This window comes from Bubalus bubalis, chromosome 14 (assembly GCF_019923935.1).
Source record: "Bubalus bubalis isolate 160015118507 breed Murrah chromosome 14, NDDB_SH_1, whole genome shotgun sequence".
In the NCBI taxonomy this organism is placed as follows: domain Eukaryota; kingdom Metazoa; phylum Chordata; class Mammalia; order Artiodactyla; family Bovidae; genus Bubalus; species Bubalus bubalis.
In genome coordinates, this window is record NC_059170.1 from 29496572 (window position 1) to 29511356 (window position 14785).

Below are 14785 nucleotides of genomic sequence, written 5' to 3' on the forward strand. Positions count from 1 at the left end.
GACCCTCCGAGAAACCCCACCCTCCACCATGGCAGGGACCCCCGACTGTCTCAGACTCTGTGGGAATGGGATACTGCTTCCACCTCTGTCCTCAAGCTATCCTGAGAGCCCATCAGCCTGGAACAATCTGTGTCCCCATTCCAGAAACACTCACCTGGGGGGCTTGCAGTGTGGCCCAAGGACAGCCCTCTGGGGAGCAGGACAGGCTTATAGCCCCCAGCCTTGGCATCTGGATGACCAGAGTTTGTAACAGCCACTGGGACCAGAGGGTGAGGGTCTCCACAGGGACCACGCTCGGGGGCTTCCTTTGACCCCAGTCAGGGGCTGGTTTCATTCTTAGCCTGTCTCAAGCTGACAGGTTTTTCCTGCTTGACCCCAATTCTAACTGGGCCAAGTGTGTCAGGACACTTCCTGGGACAGACAGCCTGCGGGGTCAGCCCAGGCTGGCCTGAGGGACAGGCCACATCTCAGGAGAGTGGCAGGAGGCATCCACTTTCCTCTGGTAGGGCTGCCAGGTAAAATGCACTATCAAGTTTGAATCTCAGGTGAGCAACAAATACTTTTTTGGTGTAAATAGTGTATGGGACATATTCATGTTAAAAATTGTCCACTGTTTCTCTGAAATCCATATTTGACTAGGGGAGCTGTGTCTGTGGGTTTCCCTGGTGGCTCAGATGGTAAAGAATCTGCCTGCAATGCAGGAGACCCAGGTTTGATCCCTGGGTCGGGAAGATCCCCTGCAGGAGGAAGCAGCTACCCACTCTAGTATTCTTGCCTGGAGAATACCATGGACACAGGAGCCTGGTGGGCTACAGTCCATGGGGTCGCAGAGTTGGACACGACTGAGCAACTAACTCTCTCACTGTGTCTGAATTTGCCTACTTAGGCTGCCTTCCTTGGAGGCCTCTGGGGGTCAGCCCAGATGGTTCCTGGGAGGTCTACAGGCCGCCAGCACAGGAATGCAGGTCCCCATGCAGCCTGACTAATCTGGTCATCCTTTATCTGGTCCTACTCTCCCTTCATGCGGCCTCCGGGGACCCAGCCCCACTTTGGAACTTGGTGTGGAGACACCACAGCCCCTCTGTAGACCCCCCTGGACTCCATGCACTGCTCTGTCCCACTGCCCCTTCGTTGGGCTGCGTAATTCCCATCCCCACCTGGGGTGGTGGGCTAGATATGCTCCCAGAGTTCAGGAGCCTCAGGCCTTAGGTCCTGGAACCTGTGACATGACAAGTGAGAAGAAAGCATTTTGCAGAGGTGACTAAATTAAGGATCTTGAGCTGAGATGATCATGGATTATCCGGTAATGGGGAGGGTCTTCAGTGCACTTCCTTGTAAGTGGGAGGCAAAGGAGGTTTGACTCAGAGAAGAGGAGGCCATGTGACCATGGTCACAGAGGCTGGGGGGATGTGGCCATAGGCCAAGGGACTTCAGCAGCCCCCAGAGGTTTCTAGAGGCGGGACCCTCCCCTAGATCCTCTGGAGCAAGCAGGCCGGCCCACGCTGGGTCTCGTCCTAGGGGTACTGGACTGTGAGAGAGTCCACTTCTGTGGTTTTAAGCTGCCAGCTTGGGGCCCATTTGTTGCTGCAGCCCCAGGGGACTCCTACACTGCGGGACCCCATGGCTGGTGGCTGCTCACCCTGGAAGGGACAACCCGCAGCCCAGCTCCACTGCAGACATGCAAGTGTGCACTGCGCCCACCGTGGGGGATGGGCTCAGCCCCTCCTGAGCTCCGTGGGCAGTGCCAACACCCCCTTGGGCTGGGGGCTGCTTTCTGGGGCAGGGCTGGCTGGGAAGGGAGTGATCCTGCCATTCCGCCCCCCTCCCCGCCTCACTGACCACAGTCAGGGCTTGCTCTGGGGTTTCTGGGGCCACCATTCCTGGCTGTTTTATGAGCCCCACTGAGGAGCAGGGTGGATGTGGCACAAGTGACTGGCTTGCAGGAATGGGGTATAAGAGCAGACTTCGAAGAGCTTGAAAACCCAGGAGAAGAGCAAGGTGTGTGTGACAATCACTCGTGCAGGAGGAGCCTTCTGCTCATCCCTTTGTCAGAGAGACCCCCCAAAACATTCAACCCCCTTCTGCGGATCTGAAGTGACCCATTCTTTGTCCTGGATGCCCTCACTAGGGGAACGCCAAAGCCCCCTCACCAGCTGGACTCCGAATTCAGCGACCCCCCGCCCACCTGGTTAGCGTGGGTGTACGCCTGGGCACGTAGCCAGCAGGGGTGATGGGAGCTGGACGCGGCGGCAGCTTGGTGGGGGGCCAGGAAGGGTCCTAAGGAGCGCCCTCACGCAGGGCAGGTCGCGCACCCCCCAGCAGCAGACGCACAAGGTTCTGGGGTCGCTCAGTTTATTGGTAAAACGGGCACTGAGCGTGACAAAGGCTGGACGCGGAAGCCGGGGCGGCGGGGACGCTTTTCCTCTTAAAGAACTTCCACTGGACCTTGATGGCGAGCATCCAGTCGCTGACGGAGAGCCTCTTACAAGCGGAGGTGCAGACATGCGCCTGGCGGGGGGGCAGGGCGCCGGGGCCGCGCCGGGGACGGGGCCGGGGGGGGGGGCGGGGGCGGGGCGCGGCGCCGCCGGGGAGGGTCGCGCCGCGGGCGCCCGCGCTTCACTTGCCCGCCTTCTGTGCCTTCTGCGCCGACTTGGTGACCTTGCCGGCGCCGCCGCTCTTCTTCTCCACGTTCTTGATGACGCCCACGGCCACTGTCTGCCGCATGTCGCGCACGGCGAAGCGGCCTGCCGGGAGGAAGCGTGAGGTGCAGGCCCGGATGCAGAGCGCAGGCGCACTCGCGCCCGCAGCATCCTCCCCCAGCCCCTGGCCCTGGGGCGGGACCCTGGCGCGGAGCTCTCTGAGCCTGTTTGACTGTTTCCCGGGTGGAGGCAGGGGGCAGTGAGGTGCTAGGCTCCCTTCTCCTTAGATGGCAGGAATAACACATATGGGACTCCGCCAAAGCGTCGTTGTGGGAATTAAATGGCATGTAAACAGTCCTTAGAGCAGCCTGGTGCAGAATACAGTTCACCCTTTAAGGTTTCTGACGATGGCCAGCAACCTTGCTAGGCAGCTCTCTGATATAGATCTGTGGGTCATCCCTGGGGTATTGGTGGGGCAGGCAAGCTGGAGGCCGGCGGTCAGTCCTCACTCTGCCACACTGTGGGCCTTGACTGGGTCCCCTAGGGGACTTCATCTGCAGAGGGGGATACCATCCCCTGCCCACCCAGTGGGGCCACCTATGCTCCATGAGACAAAGACCAAGGCTGGGTCTCCTCTAAACTCTAAGCTGCAGCAGGAAAGTCCAGGACCCTCCATCTACCCCACCCCCACAGTAGTCCTCTGCCCTTGGCTCGGACTGGCTGCCACCTGATGGCTGCCCCTTCCCCATCACCCAGCTCACCGAGAGGTGGGTACTGGGAGAAGCTCTCCACACACATAGGCTTCCCCGGGACCATCTCCACAATGGCTGCATCACCGGACTTCAGGGACTTGGGGTTGTCCTCCAACTTCTTGCCAGAGCGCCGGTCAATCTTCTCCTTCAGCTCAGCAAACTTGCAGGCGATGTGGGCTGTGTGGCAGTCAATGACTGGTGAGTAGCCAGCGCTGATCTGCCCAGGGTGGTTCAGAATGATGACCTGTGGGCAGAGGTACATGAGGCCATCAGGCATGCCCAGGTGGGCACCGGGAGAGGGCCCTGAGCTGGAGGAGGCTCTGCCCACCCCAGGTCCCTGGGGCCCAGATGCTGTCCATGGAGGAAGGTCAGAATAGGGAGAATCCAGGCTCCCAGATCTGAACCCCAAGGTCCTCTTTGAGCATCTGAAAGGCCACAAGAGATAAACAATGACAAGGGCATAGTTTGAAAGGGCAGCACCAGAGCAGAGGCAGGGGCATGACAAAAGTACACCTTAATTATCATATTTCAGTTATATCTCAGCAAAGCCAATTAAAAAATCCTACTCACGTACAGAGGTGACCAAAGAGGGCACAGTAAGCGTGTAGAGAACAAAGTACCACAGGCCTGTTCCAGCAGTAAACTGAGAACAGCCTTTTCAGGACCAGAGCGGGGCCTCAGTGAGGCTAGGAGCACCCTGCCCTCTTCCTGCCTGCAACCCCGCCCGTCCTTGGGGACCTGCTCTGCAAAGCGAGGATCTCAGTCCTCCCTGGCACCCAGCAGCCCCCTTGCTGAGGATAGCCCTGGTACTGCCTGGGGTGGGCCCCGCTGGCCACTGGGCTGCCCACCTGGGACGTGAACTGGGCGGCTTCCTGGGGTGGGTCGGACTTGCTGTCCCCACACACATTGCCCCGGCGGATGTCCTTGACTGACACGTTCTTCACGTTGAAGCCAACATTGTCCCCAGGAAGGGCCTCACTCAGAGCCTCGTGGTGCATCTCCACCGACTTCACCTCCGTGGTGATGTTCACGGGCGCGAAGGTCACCACCATGCCAGGCCGCAGGATCCCTGTCTCCACTCGGCCCACGGGCACGGTGCCAATGCCTGGGCCGAGAGGAAGGGAGCAGTGAGGGCAGGCTGGGGCCAGGGGTACCCTGTCCTCCCTAGCAGGCAGGGAGTGGCCATGTGGTAGGAGGGAGGGGATGGGAGGCCCTGGGCAAGGCAGACACTGGAACCTACAGACAGAGGTGGAGATCTTTCTCCTGCCCCATCTGGAGAAAAAGGGCCTGAGGAAGCAAGTTCCCAGAACACAGGGAACACAGGCAGGAGAGGCCCCATCTCTACCTAAGAGGGGCAAGTGTCCCAAGAGGAGGCAGCATGGGGCCCTCCTTGTGAAACTGCATCACTAAGCAGGCTGTGGACCAGCCCCCCCCCGGGGTGGCCCGCCTGGCACTGGTGCTGCCATCTCAAGGGTGAGTCCCAAGGGGGCATGGTGCCCCCATACTTGTCAGGATCTGCTTACACTGTGTGGCCAAACAGTGGGGGTGTGATACCCTCCAAGACAGGGGGCAGGGGGCTCGAGCCTGGTTTCCTGGCTGTGGCAGAGGCTCCTGTGGCATTAAGGAGGCTGATGGCTGTGCTCTGCGATGGGTGAGTGTGACACTCCACCTGAACCCAGGTCCTCAGCATCTCTGGCCATAGCCTCCTGGCTGGGAGTCCCCCACTATGGCCCCCTGTGGGCCTCACACTTGTTTATGGGTCTGCATCATTGCGTGACCAGCTCTTCTCATTCCTAGAGTGGATGGTGTCTCCTGCAAGATGGGGACCTCCAGGTGGAGGGTGATAAACGACTCTCCTGTGGCACTGGTGCTGGCATAGGGCTGGACACTTGGGATAGATGGATGAACAGATGGATGGATGGATGGAGATAGGTGGAAGGGTGGTCCCCCAGAAAGTGTGCAGCATGGTGGGAGGGGCAGAAATAACTGGGCCCTGGATGCTCCTGGTCTGGGGCCGGTTCTCAGGAGGGGGTCTGAGGGCAGAGCTGGCCAGGTGGGCAGGGGCGCTGCAGCGGGTAGTGGCCCTGGGCCCTCACTCACCGCCAATCTTGTACACATCCTGCAGTGGCAGACGCAGGGGCTTGTCTGTGGGGCGTGTGGGGGGCAGGATGGTGTCCAGGGCCTCCAGGAGGGACACGCCACTGGCATTCCCTTCCTTCCTCTCCACTTTCCAGCCCTTGAACCAGGGCATCTGGGCAGGAAGAAGAAGGCACGGTCATAGCGCCCACCTCCCCCCACCCCATGCACCCCACAGCCAGGGGTGGGCAGATAAGCCTGGGCCCCAGCGGCCATTGCCCCTACAGTGTCAATCTGGGGGTGTCCCTGGCCAGAGAAGGGGCTGCAGCAGCTTTGGCCAGCCTCCTGGGGAAACTGAACTGAGGGCAGAGTGCCTGTACCCAAGGAGGCTGTGGTTCCCACCAGCACAACACCCACGGAGGGCTAGTACCACGGTCATAGGGCTGAGGGCAGCCTGGGAACAGCTCCCTGACCCCCCACTGGCCATCTGTGCTCGTCCTGACCCAGGGCCCTTGGGAAGCAGCCCTGCCACTGCCGGGCACTCACGTTGGGTGAGGGCTCCAGCATGTTGTCGCCGTGCCAGCCTGAGATGGGCACGAAGGGCACGGTGGCCGGGTTGTAGCCGATCTTCTTGATGTAGGCGCTGACCTCCTTGACAATTTCATCATAGCGCTTCTCGCTGTAGGCGGGCTCCGTGGAGTCCATCTTGTTCACCCCCACGATGAGCTGCTTCACGCCCAGCGTGTAGGCCAGCAGCGCGTGCTCCCGGGTCTGCCCATTCTTGGAGATGCCTGCCTCGAACTCACCCACTCCTGCGGCCACGATCAGCACGGCGCAGTCCGCCTGTCCGGAAGGTCAGGCAGGGTGAGCTCGGGCCCCTCAGGGCAGTGGACAGGGGCCTGGGCAGTCACCTGGGGATGGAACCTGGGGGTCTCACCCTTAGAGGCAGTGTGTGTCTGTGCGAATGCCCTGGCAATGTTGAATTGTCTGGGCGGGGGGAGGTGGTGCATTTCTGCCTATGTTCAGTGTCCCCATCCTGGCCTCTGTGTCCACTTGTCTGTGAAGTCGGCCTTGACAGTGGCCAGCTGTCCTTATAGGCACTCTTGCCTGGCTAAGATGCTGGGGCACTTACTCAATTCTTTGAGGGGTGAGTGGTGACAAAGGTGAGGGGTCTCATGCCCTGGCGAGGAAGCAGAGGAAATCCAAACACCGCTCACCAATTCCAGGGCCCCCAGGGTCTCCTAAATGGTGTCCTTGCCCCACCTCCAGATCCCCCAGACCCCCAAAGCCCCGCCCACCTGGGATGTGCCTGTGATCATGTTCTTGATGAAGTCGCGATGGCCTGGGGCGTCGATGATGGTGATGTAGTATTTGGTGGTCTCAAATTTCCAGAGGGAGATGTCGATGGTGATGCCGCGTTCCCGCTCTGCCTTCAGCTTGTCCAGTACCCAGGCATACTTGAAGGAGCCCTTTCCCATCTGGAGGGGCGGGGGCGTGGCTCAGGACGGACCCGGACCCAACGGCCTGGTCACGGGTCCCCCTGGGCCGTGGGAGCAGCATGTCACAGCGGAGAGGGCCCTCGCTCCTGCCGAGACCGGGGACTCTGGACCCAGCGGGGTCCAGAACGGGGGACACCCAGACCTCATCCCTGCCTGCCCAGATCAGCCTCCTGCAGTCACAACGGGCGCCATCTGAGCATCTACCAGTAGGGGGCGCAAGGGCCTGGGAGCCGCCCTGGGAGAGAATCCGCGGGCGGTTTCAAGCCCTCCCCCCGCTGAGGGCTCCCCTTTATCTGAAGCCAGGGTCTCCCCTCCCCCAGATAGATTTCTGTGTCAGCCGACGACACCACTGGGTTTCACACTGTCCAACCAAAAAAACCCCTCTGTGATTTTTCTTTTTTTTTTAAGAAAGAAAGAAATCAGATGAGGTCGCAAGGAAGGGCCTGGCTTTCCAGCTCTTTCTACAAATAAAGCTCCCTAGTGGCTCTGAGGCTCCTCCCCCCACCCCCGCCTCACCTGAGCAGGGGAAGCAAAACCGGGCCACCCTCTGCCAACACCTGCGCCGCGTGCACAGCAAGACCCCCACGCTCAGGGCCAGGGCTGCGGTCAGGACTGTGTGTTCACTGTCCAGCTGGGCAAAACCCCCTGCCAGGGCTGCGCAAGGACCGAGCTCTGCCCTCCAGGGAGGCTACCCAGACAGACACCCTGTGAACATCCTCAGCACCCCCCAAATACCAGCCCGGCAGGGAAGGAAAGACACAGCGTTGGGGCCCAAGAGCACCCCCACCCCCTCGGAGAACAGAGTTCAGCCCAGGCCAGCAACTGCCCCCTCCTGAGCCCTGGCACCAGTCATCCAGGTGAGACCCTCCACAGCTTCCCCGGACAGGGGGCTTCTCCCAGAGCTCAGGGGTGAAGGTAGGGGGCACAGAGAGCAGACCCCTACTTCATAGACACCTCCCACACATGGGTCTCAGAACTTGAGAGGATCAGCCTCCAAAAATGGGGGTTCAGCCATCAGGGCCCCTCCCATCCTCACTAAGTGACAAATACACCCCTAAAAAAGGGTGCCACCCTGGATGAGTGGCCTGCCCCAGCCCAGCACGAGAAAATGGAGCTGATGGGCTGAGTGCCCATCAATTGGCTATTAATAGCCACTCTGAGTCCTGGCCCTGCCCTGGGACAAGCGAGGACAGCGCCACCCACAGCCCCAAACTCAGCCCTGGGGCTACAGGAACCCAACTGTGGGGCTCAGAGACAGTGACCAGTACTGGGAGAAGTGCGCCTCCCCCTGGCCCAGGGCAGGTCCAGCAGGTTGGCCCATCTCCTCCACAGGCACTTCCTCAGAGAGAGGTGCCCCTGCTCCCCTACCTCCTGCCTCTCCCATCTGGATGCTCTGACATACACGTCCTCTTGCTCTGGAGGAGACCATCTGAGCTTTGTGCCCCAGGGTCAGGGAAGTGCCAGTCGGGCTGCCACATGGGACCCCAGCCTCATGGTGGAGGCAAAGCAGGGAGCTCCCCCAGGGCTCACCTCAGCTGCCTCCTTCTCAAACTTCTCGATGGTCCTCTTGTCGATGCCCCCGCATTTGTAGATGAGGTGGCCAGTCGTGGTGGACTTGCCTGAGTCCACGTGGCCGATGACCACTATGTTGATGTGGGTCTTCTCCTTGCCCATTCTGCCTGGGGCGTGGGGAGGGGCTGGCACGACCTGGGGTGCTCTGGCTCAGGGTGAGGGGAAGCTGAGCAGTGAGTCTGTGGGTTGAGGCAGGGGCACAGGTGATGGGGGGCCTCCGGGAGTAGCCCAGCAGACACTGCCCTGCCCAGGTTGGGAGCACACACTGCCCCACAGAACAAGATCCTGAGGCTAGCGCCAAGTCTCTGCATTTAGCTGAGCAGAGCCCAGGAGCAAGCCCAAAGAGCCCAACAGCTGGAAATGTCTGAGTGTCGTGGCTACAAACCACCCCCACCCCTGAGAGAGGTTATCCCCCCTCTGGAGAGACCGAGAAAGACCAAGCTGGTGAGCCCCATGACCAGTCAGGAGCCTGTTGATGAGTCACCCTGCCCAGCTCTCCAATGCCCTGTCCCCGGTGTTTGCTCCCCCACCCACGGTCTTGGGCTGGGACACTGCACCCAATCCCAGCACCCCACCCCCACCCCCCGCCGAGCTGTCACAGTGGAGAGATGGTCAGGGCTTCCCACTCCCCTCCTCGAGCAGCGATGGCGCCATCTTCCTCTCATCCCTGCCTGGCAGGCTGGCACGGGGAGACAGGCTGGCCGAGACCTCAGGCAGGGTGATGCAGTGCCCAGATCAGGGGCCCAGAATAGCTCAGGCCCTGCCCAGATCTGGACAGGGGGCAGACAGTAGGGCAGGGAGGTGGGGGTCCCTGCTCTGTCCAAAGGGTGAATCTGGCCCTAGCAGCCAAGCTCAGCAAATGACAGACAGATGCCTTCAGCCTGCTGGGGGCAGGGGGCCATCCCCTCCCCCTCCCCTCTAATCACAGAGTCGCAGCCCCTGCTCCATCTTGGAGGTCAATGGGGAAACCTAGGTAGCCCAGGAGGTGACAGGCAGCTGGGGGAAGGAAAGCTGGAGAAAAAGGTGCACCCTAGGGTGCAGATACCAAGTGGACATCGCCAGCGCGGGTGGGGGCGGGGTGGCAAGGACCCCTCAGGTCTGACCTCCTGTCGCTCTCCCGCTACATGGCGGGTACCCGCAGCACCCACCCTCACCAGCCCCCAGCACTGACGACCCTTCCTCAACCCGGCAGGGCCCTAGGCAGTCCCAAGGTCACGGCTGCAGGTCGATCGCCACTGTCTAGGAGAGTCGTCCCCGCCTCAGCCGCCGCGTAAACAAGCGATACCACGGTGCCCCCACCCCACCCAGGGCCGCCCCGGGGACTGACCCCGGTGCCGGTGCGGGCGCGCTGGGAGGGCGGCAGATCTCCGCAGGGAGGAGCGCAGCCTCGCCAGGAGCCGGGACGGGCCCGTCTATGCCCCCAGGACTGGTCCCTGGGGAAGGGACCCTCTGCGGAAAGCTGGGGGCGGGGATGGGGACCCGGAGGCCCAGCGTCCTTACCCAGAGCCGAGGTCTCAGCCAGAGGGACTGGTGGCGCCGGCGCCGGCGGTTTTATCTCTCCAGGAGGGGGGTCCACCTATCGCCCGAGCAGGCGCAGTACACCGCGCCCCTGCAGTACGGCAATGCGGTACCGGCGCGGGCGGGGCCGGGGGCGGGGACGCGAGGGATGCAGGGTCCGCGGGCGCGCGCGAGCGCGACAGGGACGCGAGAGGAGGATGCGGCGAGGGAGCGAGCTACAAAGGCGGAGACGAGACGCACCCGGAGGGAGCGCAAGCAGCGAGAGAAAAACAGGCGGAGGCGGCGGAGAACCGCGACGAGACAGGGAGAGGGAGGCAGAAAAGAGGGAGGGCGGAGATGGAGAGAGGGACCAGGAGAGAAAGAGCTAGAGGCAGAGGACAGATAAAGCCAGACTGAAACGCCAGGCTCAGGCCCGCAGGGAGAGGATGGGTGCGCCAAGCACAAGACAGGAAGACATTCAGATCATAAGAGGAGGTCCCAGGGACGGGCCCAGACCTCAGGGACCCGGCAGGTGGGGGCAGGGTGGGAGCGCACCAGGTCGAGGGTGGGTGCTGAGGCGGGGTCTGGGTGGCTGTAGCGTCTGCCCCTGGTTTACACTGGACCTGTGTTCTGAGGTGTCTCCCCAGGATGGCCTAAGGGGTTTAGGCCCCCCTGGTGGGACTCTAGAATCTGGCCCCCTGCCCCCACATGCTTGCCACAGAGGTGTGCCCCAGCAGGCCCCCAAAGCCAGGCTTCTCCCTACTGGGCCCCATGGTTCCCTATGACCTTGAAACTGTGGCCTCCAGGGTCCCCTCAGCTTGGCCAAGTGGCCTAAGGCTTCACCACCAGCTTCTAAGGCCCCCAGAAAGAACTGTTCTCCACCCTGGACCCCTCTGTGAGGAGGGTACACTTGAAGTCTGTCCCCCAGAGCCCACTGAGACCTTCAAGGGCTGCCCTGGTCTGCATACATGGGCAGGGTTCCTAAGGACGCAGAGCTGACACGAAAACAAGGCGCCCAAAGAGAGTCCCGGGCCGTTGCCCTGGCGGGGTCAGAGTGCCAGGCTGCAGGGAAGTGGGGTGGTCACAGACCAGGGCAATGACCAAAATGGGTTTCAGGGAGGAGGAGGGGTGAGTGAAGACCACAGTCACGGCCCCTTCTAGGGACCCTCGACCTTGTCAGCTCACCCATGATCACGTTTCCCCACGGCCATCTCTCCCATCTCCCTTACATCCTGAGGACACTCAGGTTAGGGTTGGGTCTGGGAGAAGGTCAGGCAGGGTCTCAGAAACGTGTGGTGGGAGCAGAGGCCCAGGGCTCAGCACCTTATGATGGGGCAGTGCCCACGAGGAGCCCCCAGCGATGGGACCCCCCGGCAGGCCAGGAAGTAGAGATGGGCTGGGGGCCAAGCAGGTCTCCCTTACCCGCAGTGAGTGTTTCTCGGGGGGGGGGGGGGGGAGGGGCCCTTCTGTCATGCTGTCCCTGTGTCCTCGGGTAGGCAATGGTTGGCAAGTGACCCGGCACTTCCTCGCGCTGCTGATTCCATCAAACAGGAGCCAGGAATTAAAAATAAACGCCTGCAGAGAAAGCGCAGCCCAGCCCGCCCAGCTGAGCTGGTCTCTAGGCTTAAGGTGTCCCGTCCTGCTGAAGGTTAGGCAGCATCTGGGAGACTCTGTGACTGGCCAAGGCTGGGATGGGACAGACAGGGCAGGAGGCCTGGGTCCCTGTGAACACCACCCCCAACTTCCTCCAGGGGACCTCCAGCTGCCTGCAACCTCAGAGGGTGTTTATCAGACACCCCCACACAGGTCCGTGCCTCTCTGCTTCAGGCTCACTCACAGCTGTCAGCTGGCAGGCACCAAACCGCACTGGGGTGCCCGTGCCAGGGGCCAGCCGGTGCTGGAACCCTGTCCTGCTAGGAGCAGTGGCCACCGCTGCTGGAAGGCAGCATCCTTCCCAAGGGTCTGCTGGCTGACCCTGGGGAGGGGTCTCCAGTGGCTTCTCCAAGAGGCCTCTGTGTCCTCAGCCGTACTACCTGCAGAGCTCTGGGAGTCCGCGGAGATTCAGCATCTGGGCTCACACGGTAGTGAGACACAGGGAGGTATGATGCTAAATAACACCCAGCGGCAGAGTGGAGCACTAACCACTGCATGGCACAACTCACTGGCAAACAGCTGCTAACTATTGCATAGTGTTTAATGCCTACTAACTACTGATTCATACTTAATAACCACGGAATAGTACTGAAAAACTACTAATCACTGACTAGTACTGAATAACCACAAAATACTAAGCAGTACTAAACACTACATGATGTACTAGACAGCCACAGCCACCCAGCCTTGCATGGTAGGGCTCCCAGGCAGCCTGAGGGTCCATGGATCAAGAATCAACTGGGCACAGAGAGGCAAAGCACAGTGCCTGAGGTCACACAGCAAGGAGGCAGAGCTTGCAGATGGCTTGGAAGACCTGAGCCAGGTCAGTGCTGCTTCTGGATAAGCCCATCCAGGTCCCACCTGTGCTCTGCTCCTCCCAAGTCAGGCTCCGCCCCCGTAGCCTCCCTTTCCCACATCTGAGCTATTGGTCACTGTGGCCCCCAGGAGCAGCCAAGGTTATGGATGGGGGAGAGCAAGGAAGGGGCTCCAGCTAAGGAGGTTGGTGCTGCCTCCCAAGGCAGCTTCTGGGGAGCAGGCAGAGGGAGGGGTACAGGCCCTGCCTCTTCAACCCCCCCATCTCCCAGGCCCAGTGAGCTGTTTGGGGCGACACACGCAGCCCCCTCTTTGGCAGGCGGGGTTTTCACCAGCCTAGGGAAAGAAGATCCAGCTAAAATTAACCGTTATCAAGCTGTCAGCCCTGGAAATAAACCCGCCTCCCATTGGCTGCGGGTGATGTCACCGCCGGGTTAATAATAACCTGCAAATGCAGAGCATTCCACCTGTGCGGTGCGCCTTCCTGGGGGGCCGCGGCCGCAACAGGTGGGGACGGCCACCCGGGTGATGGTCGCGAATAGCGGCCTGGGCGGGGCGGGGAGAGGGAGGGCCGCGCGGTGTCTCAGAACGACTTCACCCCCTGCCCTTGGGCTACACTGGCTGCCCTCTGCCCCCTGGGCATCGGTGAGCATCCTCACGTGCGGGGTCAGTCGCACCTGTCTCCCAGTCTAGCTGGGCAGTGGGACCCTGGACGGCCTCGGGGACACGTCCCCCCGCCCCCCAGCTCTTCAGGCCGGGCACTCAGGGGACCGAGCTGCCCTCGAGGCCGCAAATTAAGTGTCTCCATGGTGAGGAGGCATTCTCGGCAACCAGCTCCCCGCAGAAGAGCAAAGTCACGGCCCCTAATCAGAGAAGGGGCGGGGCCAGGGCACGTGTACGCCAGCAAGAGCCCAAGACCGCCGAGGCCCCACCAGCCTGCCAGCCCTGGGCTGGGTCTCCGGGCCTACTGAAAGAAAGGGGGCGGCGGGTGGGGGGGGAGTCGGGGTGACTTGCTGGGCAATGCAGGCTCCCAAACACGTCACCTGCCAAACCGAGCGTGTCTGGGAGGATGGGACTGACCTGAGTCAGCCAGAACAGCTTAGAGAGGGAGACACCATCCCTTAGAGATGGGGAGGGCAGCCAGCCCGCCCCGCCCCCACCCACACTGGGGCCAAGGGAGCTATCCGCCCACCCTTACAACGGCAGCAGCAGGGAGCCGTAGCCATGGTGATGGAGTCTTCAGACTCCTCCCCCCAGGCCCTCAGACTCCTCCCCCCAAGCCCTCACTCCCCAGGAACCCGGGCGGCCCCGCCTGCACTAGAGCAGCACCCGTCCTTTGGGGAAACAGAAGAGGGGGTTCCGGTGGGCTGGGCCCCCGGCTCTGGGCCACTGCGAAGCGGCAGCGATCCAGCTTGGTGCTAGCAAGAGGGAGTGGCCAGGTCCCCCCATTCAGTTCACTGCAGGTTGGGAGGCCAACGGAGAGATGGAGAGATCAGCCAGATCTTAACCCAGAGATCTTGGGTTAAGAAGGCGCAGCCCTGCTATGGGCCAGGGACACAGGGAGAACCAGGGGAGGGTCTGCAGGCCCGACGACCCCTCATGGCCGGTGTTCTCTGGGCCCAGGTGGGCATGTGCTGTGTCATGGACTCCTTTCACACCTGGATGGGTTACCCTGGACCCCTGCCCTGGTGTGGGGGAGGGAGAGGTCTCAGCCCTAAGCCAGCCTCCCACTCCCAGGTTCAGAAATTTCCCTGGGGAACAGGAAGCTCCTTAGCAACCCTGGGGCCCTGGTTTTCTGCTTTTGGATAGAGCTCCCCTCAATTGCACAGTTGGGAATAACCTGCCTAGGGAGCTGGGGGCCTCAGGAGATGTTAGAATGACTGATGCAGGAGGGCAGGGGAAGGACTGGGCACTGAAGGAGACAGGGCTCCAGCCTGTCCTTGAACCACTTAGAGAAACTGCACGAAGCACAGTTGTGCTTGACCACCAGGTCAGGAAATAGAACACTCTGTTGTGCCCTCAAAAGCACCCCGACTTGGGCTTCTCCTGCCAGACATCACTTTGCCAGCTCTTAAGCTTTGCGTGAATGGTCCATGTAGCTTCTGTTTTTTTTTTTTTCTGGCCTCTTTCACCTGCCACCACATGTGTGACTTGCACCTGTGCTCCTGCATCTGGGAGGTGTTTGTTTCTTCACTGCTGTGTAGCATTCCATTTCCACTGCTGTGTAGTATTCCGTTTCCAGTTCTGAGCTGCCAAAAATTAAGCTGCTATGAACCTCTCCTGC

The 14785-nt window shown here is 61.3% G+C and overlaps 1 protein-coding gene across 1 annotated transcript; it reads right to left on the reverse strand.

Annotated features, from left to right (window-relative positions):
* Nucleotides 1-2335: 2335 nt before the first annotated feature.
* EEF1A2 (eukaryotic translation elongation factor 1 alpha 2) lies at nt 2336-10194 on the reverse strand. The gene is made up of 8 exons (XM_006048551.4): nt 10039-10194; nt 8497-8717; nt 6766-6945; nt 6014-6310; nt 5492-5642; nt 4240-4496; nt 3401-3635; nt 2336-2744 (listed from the first exon to the last, which is right to left on the reverse strand). Exons 2-8 carry the CDS (start codon nt 8638-8640, stop codon nt 2617-2619), a joined length of 1392 nt encoding a protein of 463 aa, XP_006048613.1. The 5' UTR covers nt 8641-8717; nt 10039-10194; the 3' UTR covers nt 2336-2616.
* Between the last annotated feature and the right edge of the window lie 4591 nt (nt 10195-14785).